A 17,449-nucleotide genomic window follows, 5' to 3' on the forward strand; every position below is an offset into this window, starting at 1 on the left:
TCTGTCAGGGTATTTCCCTCTTGTCCATAGCAGGCAAAATCCTGACACTTTCTCCTGAATCACTTCCTGTGCCTGCAGAAATCCTCCCAGGGACATAGACCTTTAGACCTTCCAGAGGAACCTCCGACATGGCCTTTGTTGCCAGACAAATCCTAGAAAAATGTCAAGAACAAGACCAGCAACTCCTCATTACATTCATCGACCTGATGGAGGCACTTGACTCAGTAAACTTTGAGGCCCTGTGGATTGTGCTCCAAAAATTTGAATGTCCAAAAAATGTCTCCAGCAACTGCTTCATGATGATATGATTGCAACTGTCTTGAGTGGGAGATCTGAAACACAGGTCTTCAAAATCTGGACCAGTGTCAATCAAGGCTCTGTGATAGCCCCCATACTATTTACAGTTTACCTGTCAATGGTTATTCCTCATCAAAGACCAACTATCCTCTGGTGTCAGTATTAAATACCGGTGAGATGGAGAACTCTCTTTTTAAAAACTCAAGTCACCGTGCCAAAACTAAACTGATCATCATAGACTTACATGATCTACAGTATACAAATGACTGCAGTGCCATTGCCCACTCTGCACCAGATTTGCAAGTATTCTCGATCTCTTCAATCCCACATATGAGAAACCCAGCTTGTCCTTCAATGTGCCAAAACAAAACTCATATCAACCCACACCTGGTCAGGCAAATATTCCATGGTCAAACATGTTGAAGGAGAGACTCTGGAATATGTTGAGCACTTCCCATACCTTGGTAGCCACCTCTCTAATTGGCATTCTTCTCATTGGCATCTTTCAAAGTGATTGCAGATTTCTTTTTTTTTTGGACAAAACATAGTGCTCCACAATAAACAGCTCCACAAGCATTTGGGCAAAACTCCTGCAAAACTGATACTGTGCAGATGGCTGAAAAGGGTCTCCCTGCCATGCCTTGTTTTCTCAACTTTCAAATGCTTAGCATTACAGGGGAGAACAAAGACACTCTGAAGCTCCCCTTGCAGGGCAGAAGGATTGACATTAATGACTAGCAGGAGCTTGCTACCTACCATTCAAAATGGCAACAACTTGTCCATCAACCTGCATCACACTTTTGAGTCACAACATCTGAATGATGAGGCTGAGCGGCGGCAGAGAAGGAAGAAAAGGAAGCAAATCCTGCACCTCGGATCCTATTACCTTGTAGGATGCCCTGTCCCATGTACTCAGAGATATGCGGGTCGAGAATTGGCCTGTTCAGTCACATGAAGACCCATGGCAGAAACTTGTGACCCTGAGTAGATGTCATCCTTGAATTTTGGTACAGCTGAACAACAACAGATATAAAGTGGTAGCACTCTTGCCCTTGAGTCTATCAGTTTCAGGTTCAAGCTTCACTCCGGGCTTGAGTACAAAAATCAAGGCTGACGTTCCGGTGCAGTACTGAGGGAGCATTGTACTGTTGGAGGTGCCCTCTTTCGGATGAGACCTTAAACCGAGGGCCCATTGCCTGTTCGGGTGGGTTGTAAAAGATCCCATGGTACTATTTCAAGGAAAAGCAGGGAAGTTATTCCTGGTGTCCTGGTCAATATTTATTCCTCGCTGAGTATCATAAAAGGAGATGGTTGTTTGTGGGAGTTTGCGGAATGTAAATTGGTTACCGTGTTCCCCACATTACAACAGTGACTACATTCCTAAAATATTGTATTGGCTGTAAAGCACTTTGAGACGTCTCGTGTTTGTGAAAAGCATTATATAAACGCAAGCCTTTCTTTCTTTACTGTGCATAGCATAACATTTATATGCATGTGTGTATGACAACATTTTTAAGGCTCAGATTTTTCAGTCAATGGCAAAGTGACAATGCTTGTTGCTGACTGAAGAAAGCTGCCCACAAAGATCAACCAGACCCTGAGCCATGGATTTGCCCTTTTCTGACATGCATTCTATTCTGGCACCTGCTATAGGGAATCTTTAGCTTTTATTTTTATTCATACTTGGGATGTGGGCATCTCTGGCAAGGCCAACATTTATTGCCCTTGAGAAGGTGGTGGTGAGCTGCCTCCTTTGAACCGCTGCAATCCGTGTGGTGTGGGTGCACCCACGGTGCTGTAAGGGAGGAAGTTCCAGAATTTTGACCCAGCGACAGTGAAGGAACGATATATTTCCAAGGCAGGATGGTGAGTGGCTTGGCGGGGGAACTTCCAGGTGATGGTGTTCCCATATGTCTGCTGCCCTTGTCCTTCTAGATGGTAGCGCTCGTAAGTTTGGAAGATGTCGTCTAAGTAGCCTTGGTGAGTTCCTGCAGTGCATCTTGCAGATGGTGTACACTACTGCTACTATGCGTCAGTGGTGAAGGGAGTGAATGTTTGTGGATGGGTTGCCAGACAATCAGGCTGCCGTGTCCTGGTTGGTGTCAAGCTTTTTGAGTGTTGGAGCAGCGCTCATCCAGACAAGCAGAGAGTATTCAATCAGAGTGCTGACTTATGCCTTGTAGGTGGTGGACAAGCTTTGAGGAGTCAGGAGTTACTTGCTACAGAATTTCTAACCTCTTGTAGGCACAGTATTTATATGGCTGGTCCAATTCAGTTTCTGGTCAATGGTAACCCCCAAGATCCTGCAACGGTAGTTCCATTGAATGTTATGTGGTGATGGTTGGATTCTCTCTTGTTGGAGATGGTCATTGCTTGGCACTTGTTTGGTGCAAATGTTACTTGCCACTTGTCAGCCCAAGCCTGGATATTGTCCGAGTCTTGCTGCATTTGGACATGGACTGCTTCAGTATCTGAGGAGTTGCAAATGATGCTGAACATTGTGCAGTCATCAGCGAACGTCCACAATTCTGATCTTACATTGGAAGGGAGGTCATTGATGAAGCAGCTATGACACTACCCTGAGGAACTCCTGCAGTGATGTCCTGGAACTGAGATGATTGATTGACCTCCAACAACCACAACCATCTTCCTTTGTGCTAGGTATGGCTCCAGCCAGTGGAGAGTTTTCCCCTTGATTCCATTTGACTCCAGTTTTGCTTGGGCTGCTTGATGCCAAATCGTTTTGCAGACAGAAATAATATGCACACACTCTGCACCTGTTTCAGCTAAACAAAATAAGTGACTGCCCTGATGAATGAGCCAACGAATGGCTATACATTGACCAAACAGGATCAAGCTGTCTGGTTTAAATTTCAAACAATGCTTGGCAGTTAACTGTCAGTCACCATCACTGGTGCATTCTCCATGGCAACACCTCTGCCAACCAGAGTCCACTTGCCAACCAATCAGCACACTCCCCTTATACAGTTTTTCCCCTTGTATTGGTATTCTTGCGAAGTCCCCTGATGAGTGCAAGATGAAAAGCTTCAGCATGTCTCGTTGTTCAGCAGTATTCAAGTTCTGGACCACCAAATGACTTTTTCACTTCTCCCCTCTATCTGTTTTTCCAAATTTTTTTCTTTATCCCTTTTTCTCCCTGTTACTCTGTAATGATGATTATCCTATTGTGAATTTCTAAAAAAAAAAATCTGTTTCTAGTTTCAAGTTTTGAACTTGTGTGCTTTCTTTTTATTTCAGTTTTGGCCTTCCTGCTATTTGTAGAACTGCTCCTTTTGTTGCTGTATAGCCCCACTTTAGGGTCAATAATGAAGCGTTTATCCAAAACTCTTTATCCTCCTGACCTGTTCTGTAGTGCTAGGAGCAGGTGTTGTAGAACGTATCTTAACTGAATGTTAGTGATCTGAAGGGATTCTTAACTGATTTCTGACTCCTTCTCTAGAGCTCTGAAGATGTGAGATGCAAGTGCATCTGTCCTCCATACAGGAACCTGACAGGCCACATTTACAACAAAAACGTCTCCCAGAAAGACTGGTAAGGCATGGTCCTAACATCTTAATATTCCACTATTAACAAGAACAGACTTTCAGATATTGCATGGAAATGGGAGTCAGTGGATGAAATTCTGGTTTTATTGGATGGGATTCAGGGATTTTTACTGCTGCACTGTGGATTGATTTCAGCAATTCAATCTATTTTTCCATTAAATACTGAAAATCAGAGGCATTGGTTCTAAGCTGTTTATCAGAAAATCCCAGTAATATTGGAGAGTTAATGATGCGGTAGGTTGTTACCTAATGGAATGTCTGAGGTAGCTTGTGTGAACATAGTGAGTTAACAATTGTTTGGTCCTCCCCTCCAGGAGTCCAGGTGACTTTACTTGTCAAGTTCCGAACAGTGTACAAGCTAGTCTTCTGGTCTCTCACCTGGATCTAGCACACAAGTGGATCAAAAGTTGACCCAGCCACAGACTTGAGTATGACTTCAGTTGGCTGAGAATAGTTTTTAAAGTTGTTTCCCATCCAATGAAAACTAAGTTTGGTCCTACCTGCAAACAGGGACTATGAACTGAAATAGAGGAAGGAGGCAGGTGAAAGCTTTTAAACTTCTAATAGATTTAGAAAGACTTTAGTACAAAATACTGCCTATGCTGGAAATCTAAAATAAGAGCAGAAAATGCCAGAAATACTCTGCAGATAAGTCAATGATGAAAGGTTACCCACTTTCTGTTTCTCCTTCCACAGATGCTGCCTGACCTGCTGAGCATTTCCAGCATTTTCTCCTTTTATTTGCGATGATGTTTGATGAAATGAAATAAAACCAAGCATAAAATGAAAGGTTAAAAATGGATTAAAAAGAGCATAAGAATGTAGAACAGGAGGACCAGTGGAGCTGGTGTTTTAATTTTAATTGAGTTTTAAGTGTTTATTTTAGTCCCATACAATTAGCTCTACAGTGCATTAAATGCTACATAACCACATTGTGAGACTCATCATCTTTATACAGCTGTGGAAGCAATCCACTTATCTAGTTCAACCTGTTGACATCAGAGTGTCAACAGAATGAGTTTAATGATGTGGAGACAGAGGGAGGCTGAAAGTTTAGATGATTTGTTGGTGCCAGGCTATCACTGCAGCAGATTGTAAATGGATCATTGAAAAACCATTCACAGGGTAAGGCTATACAACATAGAATGGGAACTAATTGTAATGGTTCATTTTTGTGTCAACCCAATTTTCAAATATTTCATGCAATAATGTGCATTCCTGTCTGACTTACTAAAGTTGCTGTTTGTCTCCTCACCTGTTCCTTTCCAGACCGCTGCTGGTTCAGGAATTTGCTGAGGCCTTGAGTGGCATTTTTTTTCAAACCAGAAATGATATTATGGTTTGGAAAGTTTCAGGGACATCATCTCCTCGGGACCGAGGATGACTTTCTTCCACTCTAGAATTGTGGGTCCTGAGATGCCTAAAAAGTCCAGTGCTTAATCCACACACTCTGCCACAGGTTTTGATGAGGTGGATGGGAGCGATGCTCACATTTTGGTACCCTCCTTCCACTGTTTGTGCTTGGCATCCACCTGGGCCTGTCGGAGATGTTTGGAATGATTGGCACCTTCGCAGATGTTTCTTCTCCCGTTTGGGCGGTCTTGAGCAAGAGACTCCCACAGATCGGTGGGGATGTTGCATTTTTTGATGGAGGCTTTGAGGACATCCGCGAAACATTTCCTCTGCCCTCCTCGTGACCATTTGCAGTGCCGAAGCTTGGAATAGAGAGCTTGTTTTGGGAGTCTTGTGTCAGGCATGCAGACGTTGTGGCCTGTCCAACGTAGCTGATTAACCGTTGCCACGATACTGGGGATGTTGGCCTGAGAGAGGGCACTGATATTGGAGTGCATATCCTGAGACATGCAAGATTCACAAAGGATTAGGCTGCTGCTATTTGTTGAATTTATCAGAACAGTTATAAGAAAACAAATTTTATTGTAAAGCACTAATGGCATAATAAAACTCAACAGAGGTGTTCTTCCAGGAAAGAACACTGCAAATAGTTAAATAAGCATTATTCAGCACAAGGGGTATGTGGGGGCAGGAGAGCTGCTGCATCATTTTAAGTTCCTCTGGGAACGTGGTAGGTGTGGGCTGGATGTGCATTTTAGATCCCACCTGATTTTATGCTCCTTCACAGTCACTGGGCCTTAATCTCAGAAAAGGTGTGAAACTGGCATCTGACTCAGTTGCTGCTGGGCAGGTTAGGTTAAAATGATTCCTTTGTAGTCATTAACTTCAGGTTATATTTGTTATCTTCCAATTCTTCAGAACTGTTTTAGAATCTAAGGAATTCTAAGGATGCAGAAGTTGCAAAGTCTGGTTCAGCTTTGGAGAATGGCCAGGAAGTGAAATGGAGTCAGAGCTAGGCAGCAGCTTGTGGCAGGAATCAAAGACAATTGCTTCAGTTCCCAATTCAGTTTAATTGGAGAAAATTTCGTTTCATCCACTAGACTTGGACAAGCAATGAGAGGGATCAGAGGCAGGGGGTCGGGGGGGACGTCGAGAGGAGTAGCAGTGGTGCGGTGGGTGTTGTCAACATACATGTGAAACCTGATTTTTTTTTTGATGATGATGTCACTGAATTGCAACATGTAGATGAGAATTACGAGGAGCCCAAGGATCAATCCATGGGGGAACTCCAGTGGTAACAGAGACCAGGAAAAGAAGCCATTACAGCTGATTCTCTGGCTGTGATTGGACAGGTAACAATAGAGCCCGCTGCAGGTGTTGGAATGGTGTGCTCAACCCTGTCAAAGGCTGCAGACAGGCTAAAAGGGATGACGAGGGGACACGTTCCTTGGCCATTGTCACCTAGAATGTCATTTGTGACTTTGAGGGTCATTTCATTGCTGTGGCAGAGGCAGAAGATTGAAGAACGATGGTATTTGCCTGAACTGGCCTTTTAGCTACTGTAAATCGCAGCACATAAATCAAGCCAGCATATAAGACAATCCCGTTTTCTGGCCCCAAAAATTATTTTTTTGCATATGCTCAGTTTATAAGCGAGCCCTCCCTTTTTCAGACATGACAGACCCATTAGTAATCAGCCCAATTTTTCACCCCAATTATGCATGCTTTACTGGCGCCGTTATATCTGGGTACAAGATATCAAGCAGGTGATGTAGGCTGTGTTGCAAAGATCTCACTCTTTGTGAGATGACATTTAAAAATGGCAACCACCCCACCAGCAGTTCAATTTTATACTCAATGTATAAGTTGACTCCCATTTCTGGAGGGATTTTTTTGAGACTTCAAAAGTCTACTTATATGGCGACATCTATGGCATTTAGGGGTAATCATTGCGGTGTAAGCAGGTCTGTATGACGTATGTTTATACATTGAAACATGAAGGAGACAACATAGGCAGTTTGACCGCAGTATAATAGCCACCAGACAGGTGAAGTCATCCACAGAAGAGGGAAGGGCCATTGCAGATAAGATTCACCTTAATTCTGGCAAAATCATAGCATGCCCTCAATTTGAATGTTTTTGTTTTCAAGTCATTCCCTTAAAAGTAAACAGACTTCCAGAATCAAGTGTGCCTTTTGGTTTGTTTAAAACATGCACAAAATGTTAGGTGACAGCATTAAAGACATCAGTTATCTCTGTGTAGAAATGGGAAATTCACATCTTTTCCTTTTCCTTTTATATACCAGTTCTTTGCCAAACCATAATTCTTCCTTGTGGGAGCTTCCAGCAAATAAAATAAACTGGTTCTTTTGGACAGGAACTTGATTAATTTTGGCATTGAGCATTTGACCTGTCAGTTCAGATACTAGTGTTTTAATGTGGGTGAAGTAAAGAGGAAACAGATTCTAGTCTATTACCCCAGGTCATGGCAGTTCATTTTAGCTGTAAACATTAACTGATTTAAGCAATGTACAGAAAAGCATGAATCTATATTATATATTAAAATCACTGAATGGATCACCAAATTTTATGCACCCGGCACTGTAATAGCTGTTTTTATAGGATGACGTGCTGGAGTTTCAACTATCTGCAGTATTGCACTCACCACTGCGTGCATCGGCAACAACATGTTTCCTGTTATCAAAAAGATTGGCTGCAAGTTGTTGTCGGGAAATTGTCTATGATTAAGGATAACGTGACTGAATAACTTGAACATTTTCAGAGATGGCTAGCATGGATTTTCTAAATATTCTTTGTGGGACATGGACATCATTGGTAAGGCCAGCATTTGTTGCATCCCTAATTTCCCTTGAACTGAATGGCTTGATAGGGCACTGAAGAGTCAACCCATCGCTGTGGGTCTGAAATCACATGTAGGTCAGACCAGATGAGGATGGCAGATTTCCTTCCCTAAAGGACATTAGTGAACCAGATGGGCTTTTACAACAATCGATCATAGTTTCATGGCCATCATTACTGAGACTAGTTTTCAATTCCAGATTTATAATTGAATTAAATTCCACCAGCTGCCATGGCGGGATTTGCACCCCTGTCCCCAGAGTGTTAGCCTAGGCCTTTGGATTGCTTATCTAGTGACATTACTGCTATGCCACCATTTCCCCCCCGACCCCAAATTTTTAAAGGATGTATAATGCATAACAAATCTGATTGAAATTTTTGAAGGGGTGACTAAAGTAGTGAACAAGAGAATGTCTATGAATATTATTTATATAGTCTTTCAGAAGGCACTTGATAAAGCCCTTCTTAAGAGATTGATAATCTAAAGCTGAAACTTATGGAATTAAAGATTAAATTATTGATCTGGTCAGCAAATTGACTGCGTGGAAGGAGATGAAGTAAGGATAATGGGCAGGTATTCTAAGTAGCAGGATGTGACTACTGCTTAAAAAAAATTACGCCCCCACCCTGAGAAGGCTGTCAATGCAGTTTTTGCAATGTGCCCCAAAGTCAAACAGCGGGTTATGAATCAGCACACAGTATGGAAAAATAAATTGAACTCTTAAATCTTAGGTTTTGAGGCTGCTGTCCTTATCTGGTCTGGCCTATGTATGACTCCAGACCCACGTCAATGTGGCTGACTCTTGATGGCCTAACAAGTGTCCCAGTTCAAGGGCAATTAGGGATGAGCAATAAATGCTACCCTTTCCAGTGATGCTTACCAACAAACATAACAGTGAGTCAAAAGGTTGATTTTTGCTGAGTTTGAACATATTCAAAGACTTGTGTACATACACCCACAGGTCTTTCTGTTCCTGTACCACTTAAATATTTTAACATTTAGTTTATATTGTCTTTCCTCATTCTTCCTATCAAAATGAATCATTTCACGTTTCTCTGTTTAACTTTGTCTGTGATATGTCTGCTCATTTCATCAGTCTTTGTCCTCCTTAACTGTTAATAGTTTCCTTGCTGTTTAATACATTTGAGTTTCTTGTCATCTGCAAACTTTGAATTACCCTCTGGGTACCAAAGTCCAAGTCATTAATATATATCAGAAAGAGCAGTGGTCCCAACACCAACTCCTGAGAGATACCACAGCATGGCTTGAAAATCACAGAATCGCAGAATTGTTACTGTGCAGAAGGAGGCCATTCAGCCCATCATGTCTGCACTGGCTCTATGAATGAGAATTATGACTTCGTGCCATTCTCCTGCCTTTTCCCTGTAACCCTGTACATTGTTTCTATTTAAATAGTCACATAATGCCCTCTTGAATGCCTCAATTGATCTTGCCTCCATCACACTTTCCGGCAGTGCATTCCAGACCCAAACCACTTGCTGTGTGAAAAAGTTTTTTTTCTTGCATCGCATTTGCTTCTTTTGCAAATCACTTCAAACCTGTGCTCTCTTGTTCTCAATCCTTTTATGAGTGGGAATAGTTTCTCCCCATCTACTCTGTCCAGCCCCCTCATGATTTTGAATGCCTCTATCAAATTCCCTTTTAGCCTTCTCCTCTCCAGGGAGAACAGTCTCAGATTCTCCAATCTATCTTCATAACTGAAGTTTTTCATCCCTGGAGCCATTTTTGTAAACCTCTTCTGTACTCTCTCCAATGCGTTCACATCCTTCCTAAAGTGTGACACCCAGAACTGTACATAACATTCCACCTGAGGTCTAAATAGTGTCTTATATAAATTCAGCATAACCTCCTTGGCTCTTGTACTCTATGCCACTATTAATAAAGCCCAGGGTACTGTATGCTTTAACTGCTCTCCCTACCTGTCCTGTCACCTTCAATGCCAGGTACACACAGATCCTTCTGCTCCTGCACATCTTTTAGAGTTGTACCCCTTATTTTATATTGCCCCTCCATGTTTTTTTCTACCAAAATGCATCACCTCACACTTCTCCGCATTGAACTTCATCTGCCACCTATCTGTCCACTCCCCCAACTTTGTCTTTTGAAGCTCTATACTGTCCTCCTCACAGTTGACAGTACTTCCAAGTTTTGTATCATTCGCAAATTTGGAAATTGTCCCCTGCACAGCAAAATCTAAATTCGGGATAGTGGTAAAGGGCAGAGAGGGACAAGAGTGTATATCATATATAATGTATATCAGGAAAAGCAAGGGCCCCAATGCCCACCCATGGGGAACTCCACTACAGACTTTCCTCCAGACTGAAAAATATTATTTTTATCATCATTATCACTGTTAATCATTACACATTTCCTGTTAGCAAATTTTGTATCCACATTGCTACTGTTCTTTTCGATGAGCTATAAATTTTCTCAAGTCTGTTGTGCAACACTGTATCGAATGCCTTTTCAACCCTATCTGTTATCTCTTCAAAAAACTCCAAGTTAGTTAAACATGATTTTCCCTTAAGAAACCCATGCTGGCTCTTCCTAATCAACTCACATATTTCCGTGTGACTAGTAATTGTTTTAGAAGCTTCCCCACCACTGAAGTTAAACTAACTGATCTGTAATTGCTGTGCTTATCCTTACAACCTTTTTTGAACAAGTTCGTAATGTTTGCAGTTCTCCAGTCCTCTGCCACCACCCCTGAGTTTCGAGAAGACTGAAAGATTATGGCCAGTGTCCCTGCAATTTCCACTCCCGCTTCCTTCAATACCCATGGGTGCATCTCATCCGGCCCCAGTGCCTTGTCAACTTTAAATACCGACAGTTTATCCAATACCTGCTCATCAATTTTGGACCCTTCTAGTGACAGAGTTTCCTCTTCTGTCACCATGGCCTGGGCAGCACCTGCAAAGTATTCATTTAACACCTCACCCATGTTCCCTGCCCCCATGTATAAATCCCCCTTTTGATCCCTAATTGGCCCTACTCCTCCTATTACCAAGTTTTTACTATTATGTGCCTATAGAAGACTTTGGGATTCCTCCTTATTTTGGCTGCAATTCTTTTCTCATAATCCCCTTTTGCTTCTCTTCTTTGCTTCTTCACCTCTCTCCTGAATCTTCTGCATTCAGCCTGGTTCTCAGTTGTATTTTCTACCTGACACCAGTCATAAGCACACTTCTTCTTTATCTTAATTTCTATCTCCTTTTTTATCCAGGGATCTCTGGATTTGTTTGTCCTACCTTTCCCTTTTGAGGGCATATACCTTGACTGCCTGAACTATTTCTTCTTTGAAGGTAGCCCATTGCTGAGCCGCAGTACCACCAACCTTTGGTTCCATTGTATTCGGCGCAGCTCCATTTTTGCCCCATTGAAGTCAGCTCTTCCCCAGTTAATCTTACTCTGGATTGCCCATTGTCCTTTTCTACCATCAAACCTTATGATACAATGATCACTGTCTACTAAATGTTCCCCTGCCTATGCTTGATCTACTTGGCCCACCTCATTTCCAAGAACCAGGTCCACCAGTGCCTCCTTTCTTGTTGGACTGGACATATACTGCTGTAGAAAATTGTCCTGAGCGCACTTTAGGAACTCTTGCCTCTCTCTGCCCTTAACACTACCACTATCCCAGTCTACAGTTGGGTAATTAAAGTCCCCCATTATAACTACTCTATAATGGTTGCACCTCTGTAATTTCCCTGCAGATTTGTTCCTCTACATCCTTCTCACTAGTTGGTGGCCTATAGACTACCCTGAGCAATGTAATTGCACCCTTTTTCGTTCCTTAGCTCTAGCCAGATTGATTGTGTCCTTGAACTCTCCGGGACATCCTCTTTCTCCAGCACGGCAATGCTCTCCTTAACCAATACAGCCAACCCTTCTCCTCCTCTTCCTTTTCTATCTTTTCTGAACGCATTGTACCCAGGAATATTTAACACCCATTCTTTCCCTTCCTTGAGCCAGGTCTCTTGTTATCACCACAATATCATAATTCTGCATGGCAACCTATGCCTGTAACTCAACAATCTTATTTACTATACTCTGTACAGTCACAGACATGCAGTAACCCTGATTTAGACTTCATTACTTTTTCCTTACTTCGACTCTGCCTATTAACTTACTATTCTCTATTCTGGTGCAACCTGTCTATCCCAGTATTTTGTGCACCCTGACGTTTTTCTCTAATATTCTCTCCTTGCTTCCACATCCCTGTCGAGTTAGTTTGAAGCCCCCCACCCACCCACCAACAAAGCTAGTTATTTAAAGACACTTCCCAACAGAGCTAGCAAAACACCCCACAGGGAACTCAGTCCCGGCTCTTTTCAAGTGCAACACGTCCGGCATGTCCAGGTGCCATCTGCCCCAGAACCAGCCCCAGTGTCCTAGGAATCTAAAGCCCTTCCTTCTGCTGTATCTTTCCAGCCACGCATTCTTCTGCCTTATCCTCCTATTTCTGTACTCACTTGCATGTGACACTGGGAGTAATCTGAAAATTACTACTTTGGAGACCCTGTTTGCTAATTTTGTACCTAGGTCCCTAAATTCTGTCTACAGGACCACATCTCCCTTCCTACCTAAGTCATTGATACCAATGTGGACCATGACCTCTGGCTGTTTACCCTCCCGCAGAAGAATGTCCTGTAGCCGCTCAATGACATCCTTGACACTGGCACCAGGAAAAGCAATATGCCACCCTGGAATCACATCTATGGTTGCAGAAACCCCCTAACTAACAAATCCCCTATCACTATTGTTCTTCCTTTCTTCTTCCACCCCTCCTGTACAGCTGAACTGCTTGTGGTGCCTTGAACTTGACTGCACTCCTCTGAGGAACCAAAGCCCTCACCAGTATCTGAAATGGAAAACCAATTAGCGAGCTGGACCCCAGGGGACTTTTGCACTGCCTGGCTGATTCTCTTGGGCTGCCTGGCGGTCACCCATTCCCTTTCTGCCTCCGTGCTTCTAAGCTGCGTGTGACCACCTCTCTGAATGTGCTACCCACGTAGTTCTCAGCCTTGCGGATATGCCACAGCAACTCCAGCCACTGCTCGAGCGCCGAAACCCAGAGATCAAGTTTCTGCAACTGGAAGCACTTCCTGCACATGTTGTTGTCTAGGCCACCAGTAGTGTCCACGGCTTCCCACATATTGCAGGTCACACATTCTACACGACCAAGTTGCCTGTCATGTCTTAACTTCCCTTAAGTTAACTTTATTTTACTTTTGTTTGCTTGTATTACTTTACTGGCCCTGACTTCCCCTTATTCCTAGTGTTTCTTACTCAAATCTAAGTAGCTAATTTAAAAATAATATGCTTTTCTAATTATTTAGTTATTTAAAGACACTTCCTAACAGCAGTTTCTTACCAACCAATGAACTTAACGGTTTTCCTGCTTTGTCACTGTTTGATTTTTTTTTTATGTTGCTTCAAACTCTGCTCTGAAGGTGAGGTTTACACCCAGTTTCTGCTCAGCTGTTCCTGTTTCCGACTTAGGATAATCCCTATGTTTACCACACCCCTTTCCCACGTGAGCCTAATTTGTTACTCACTTGGTTTCCATCTCACTCCAGCATAGTCGCCTGTCTCCTCACATGCCCCTTACTGCAAAACAACCATTCATCACTACAATAAAAGCAAAATACTGCAGATGCTGGAAATCTGAAACAAAAACAGAAAATGCTAGAAAAACTCAGCAAGTCTAACAGCGTCTTTGGAGAGAAAAATATAGTTAACATTTCAAGTCCTTATGACTCTTCACAGCATCTTACTAAGCAGATCAAATCTCCTGTGAACTGAAACCTCTACCTTTTATACATTCCACATATGAGAAAATGTATCATGGTTACCACTTCCTATTGTATATCACAATAGGCACCATTTGGATGACCCACCATGTTTTCCTGACTACTGTGAAGGGCAATAAATACCTCACTACTAAACTATTGTATTCGGGGTAAGACTAGTAGTTGAGTTAATGTGCACACTAGTTGTTACACAGATGCTTTACAACAATGTACATTCTGTTTCCTTTAAAACAAAAAAATATTGATTGCTTAGCCATTTGTGGATAATTTATATTTTCTGCATCCCATAATCTGCATTATATATAAAATTTGCTAGTATTTTTATGATTCCTGTAGAGACCAATAACTATTTAAAAGATAATTGAATTCCCAGTGACTAACTGAAAGGAATTGCAAAACAAGATTTCAAATTTTAAGACATATACTGTAATAAACTAAAAGCAACTTGACTAAACATTACTTGGTAGGCAACTAATACTCTAAACTACCGGAAGATGACCCTTATTAATGTCCTAACGTGACTGATAACCCCATTCCGTGTACATATACACTTGGAGGCGGCGGTGTAGCGGTAATGTCACTGGACTAATACTCCAGATACCCAGGGTAATACTCTGGGGACCTGGGTTTGAAGCCCACCACAGCAAATGGTGAATTTGAATTCAATAAAAAAAAGTCTGGAATTAAAAGCCTAATGATGACCATGGAACCATTGTCGATTGTTGTAAAAACCCATCTGGTTCACTAATTTCCTTTCTTTAGGGAAGGAAATTTGCTGCCTTTACTTAGCCGGGTTTATATGTGACTCCAGACCCACAGCAATGTGGTTGACTCTTAAATGCCCTCTGAAATGGCCTAGCAAGTCACTCAGTTCTCGAGGACAATTAAGGATGGGCAATAAATGCTGGCCCAGCCAGCAATGCCCATTTCCTATGAACGAATATGTTAAAAAATCAGAATCACCACAGGATTTTACAGTCTTTATAGGAAATATTCCACAGTCACTCCCAGCTTCCATTGAGTTCATGTCTCTCTGTTTTGCCAAGATGTTATGCTGCATGTTAGTTTTCAAAGAATTTCTGAACGTATACCAGCAGTAAGGCCCACTCCAGCAACTGCTCCTTCCAACCTTGCCTGTACAAGTCTTGAGTGCCACAAGATGAGTCTCTTCGACTAGAAACTGTCTTCTCCCTCATATCCTGCCTGGTAGTTCATAAAAAGCCAGCACACTCCTTTCAGCTGGCCCCACTAGCAGCTTTTTGTCTCTCTCAGACCTCCTCTCTCTGACCCCCCCCTCTCTCTCTCTCTCCTTCATCCAAAAAAACTGAGACAGAAAGTCTGCAACAGTTAGCCCAGCTGCTCTTTGTTTCAGATGTGAACGTTTTGTGCCTTTTGGGCAGAATTTGAAGCAGATTATGTGACCCTCTTCGTTCCTCCATTTTACCTTGAATTAAAGAGAGAGTACCAAAACATAATCATCTTATAAAACATTGCATTCGTAACAGTATTTTGAAGAAGGATTGTCCACTTAGCTGACACATTATGACATAATTGGCCTCTGAATGCAGCAAGTGGCATGAACAATGATTTCTCATTGGAACTAGATATATATCTAAATAACATTACAGTATGTACAAACCATTTACCTGACAGAAGGAAAGGAATTCCTTTTTGACTACAGCTAACTGAAGCCAATCTAATTTTATACATTTGTTAATTATATTTGTGAAGCAAATAGGAGTAAGATGCCTCTGGATTTAGACTTGAGCATTGCCTCCAACAGTTCTTATTTTACTCTTATAAATATTGAGACTATATCACAGCATCTAACTCCACAATGAGTAGTTATTTTGTACAGAACAGGAAGGTCTCAAACTCCACCTCTGATCTACGCTTAGTCAGCAGGAGGGATGCTACCATTGTCCTCAGTACCTCCAGATTAGGGAGAGGAAAATCAAGCAGGGCTTCAGCACATAATTGCTGACCACCATCTTTTGCTTAAAGTGCCATATATCAGAGTGCTGTCTAGCATTCCAAGCTGACAAACAGCCTCGAGTCTCCAAAAAGGAGTATTGAGACCAGCCTCCTGGTTTGAACCATTTGATACTATTACATACACCATTTACAGCACTTAATGTGAGTGAGTATCATATTCCTTCTTTCTTTGGACAGAAAATCTAGACATAAAGAAACCTGCACTGTATATTCATTAAAGTAGTATAAGATGTGCCACAAAAATTGTTGTAACTTGACCCTTTTTGATTGAAGTGCTTCAGACAGCAGCTGAAGTAAACCACGCAAAGGTAATGATGACATTTTATCAGACATGTGAAAGCCTTTGAAAAAATAAATAAAAGGGTCTACTTATTTACAGTTTTGTATTTGTTTGCATTTAATTGATGTTTTTACATTTTTTTTAAAGTTCCTTGCGTGTGGTCCAACAGATGTAAAAGCCTTTTGACCACTTTTCCCCTCTGACCCAGTTTCCCCCCCGCCCCCCCGATTCCCCATTTCTCCTGAACAGACTTATCTTGTTTTTGTTGGGATACAGTTCTTCGGGTATCCCCCCATACCTTTAGTACTTCCCCCTCATGGCCACTCATCATCTGTAGATCAAGGCCTCATCAGCAGACTATTTGACTGAGTCCAACCTTCCCTTATCTAACCCCCACATGAGGCAAGTGGGAGCATAAACACTGCTGGTTTATCTTTTTTGCTACTCCCTAACCTAGTTTGCTGAGGTAATTTGTAATGGCCTAGTAACATTGATCAGGGAGTGAACCTGACCTTAATGCCTACACGGTCTGTTGAGCCATTAGACAGCTCTCTACAAAATTCTAATTTAAAAGATGAGCCATTTTTAAATGCAGAAATGGAGGAAATGTGGGGCAAAGAAAATTTGCAGTGACTTACCTAAAACTTCCAAATAAAGCACATTGATGAGTTCTGGTTCCTTATGGATTGATGTCATAAACATTGAAGCTCTGTTATATGAAGACCCTGTGTTTTCCCCAGCTGTATGCCATTATAAGATGGATGCAGTTACTCATGAAAGTGTACTTTTTCCTCCCATAACATAACGTGAAATAATATCAACACATCCGTTGAATACTTGAATATGATATCGATTTAGATTGAAGCATCAGAGGGCCTGCAATTCATTTTTAAATGGGATTATTTTTGCTGCAGTGGATGGAAATTTCAATCTTTATTTGCTTTAAAAAAACGGAATGAGTGAAGACTCCACTGTAGAAGCAGAGGTGTGTACATGGGAATACAGCTTGCATCTTTGCCAAGGCAGAAGCCAGACAGGGTGTGGGAGGGACTGGGCGAGGAGGCATGTTTATGGCATGAGTTCAGAGGTGATTTTGTTTCTCTTGAAAAGTCATTGAATATTTTAATGAGTTAAATAATTAATACTTCCACATCAAGATGAAAGTGAAGAAAAATGCACTTTTATTCTTAAATATTTTTGTGTCTAGTACACATCTCAAATGTTCTTTTACAGCCCTCTGGAAATATAGTCAGCCTAGTTGGTT

At 41.9% G+C, this 17,449-nt stretch overlaps 1 protein-coding gene across 2 annotated transcripts in view; it reads left to right on the forward strand.

Annotated features, from left to right (window-relative positions):
* Window positions 1-17,449, forward strand: part of tmem9 (transmembrane protein 9) — a 113,258-nt gene that overhangs the window by 642 nt on the left and 95,167 nt on the right. For both annotated transcript variants that reach the window (XM_041195392.1, XM_041195393.1), the window contains exon 2: window positions 3,758-3,849. In XM_041195392.1, coding sequence (XP_041051326.1) covers window positions 3,758-3,849 — 92 coding nt within the window. The remainder of the gene's footprint in view (window positions 1-3,757; window positions 3,850-17,449) is intronic.

This window comes from Carcharodon carcharias, chromosome 9 (assembly GCF_017639515.1).
Source record: "Carcharodon carcharias isolate sCarCar2 chromosome 9, sCarCar2.pri, whole genome shotgun sequence".
Taxonomy (NCBI): domain Eukaryota; kingdom Metazoa; phylum Chordata; class Chondrichthyes; order Lamniformes; family Lamnidae; genus Carcharodon; species Carcharodon carcharias.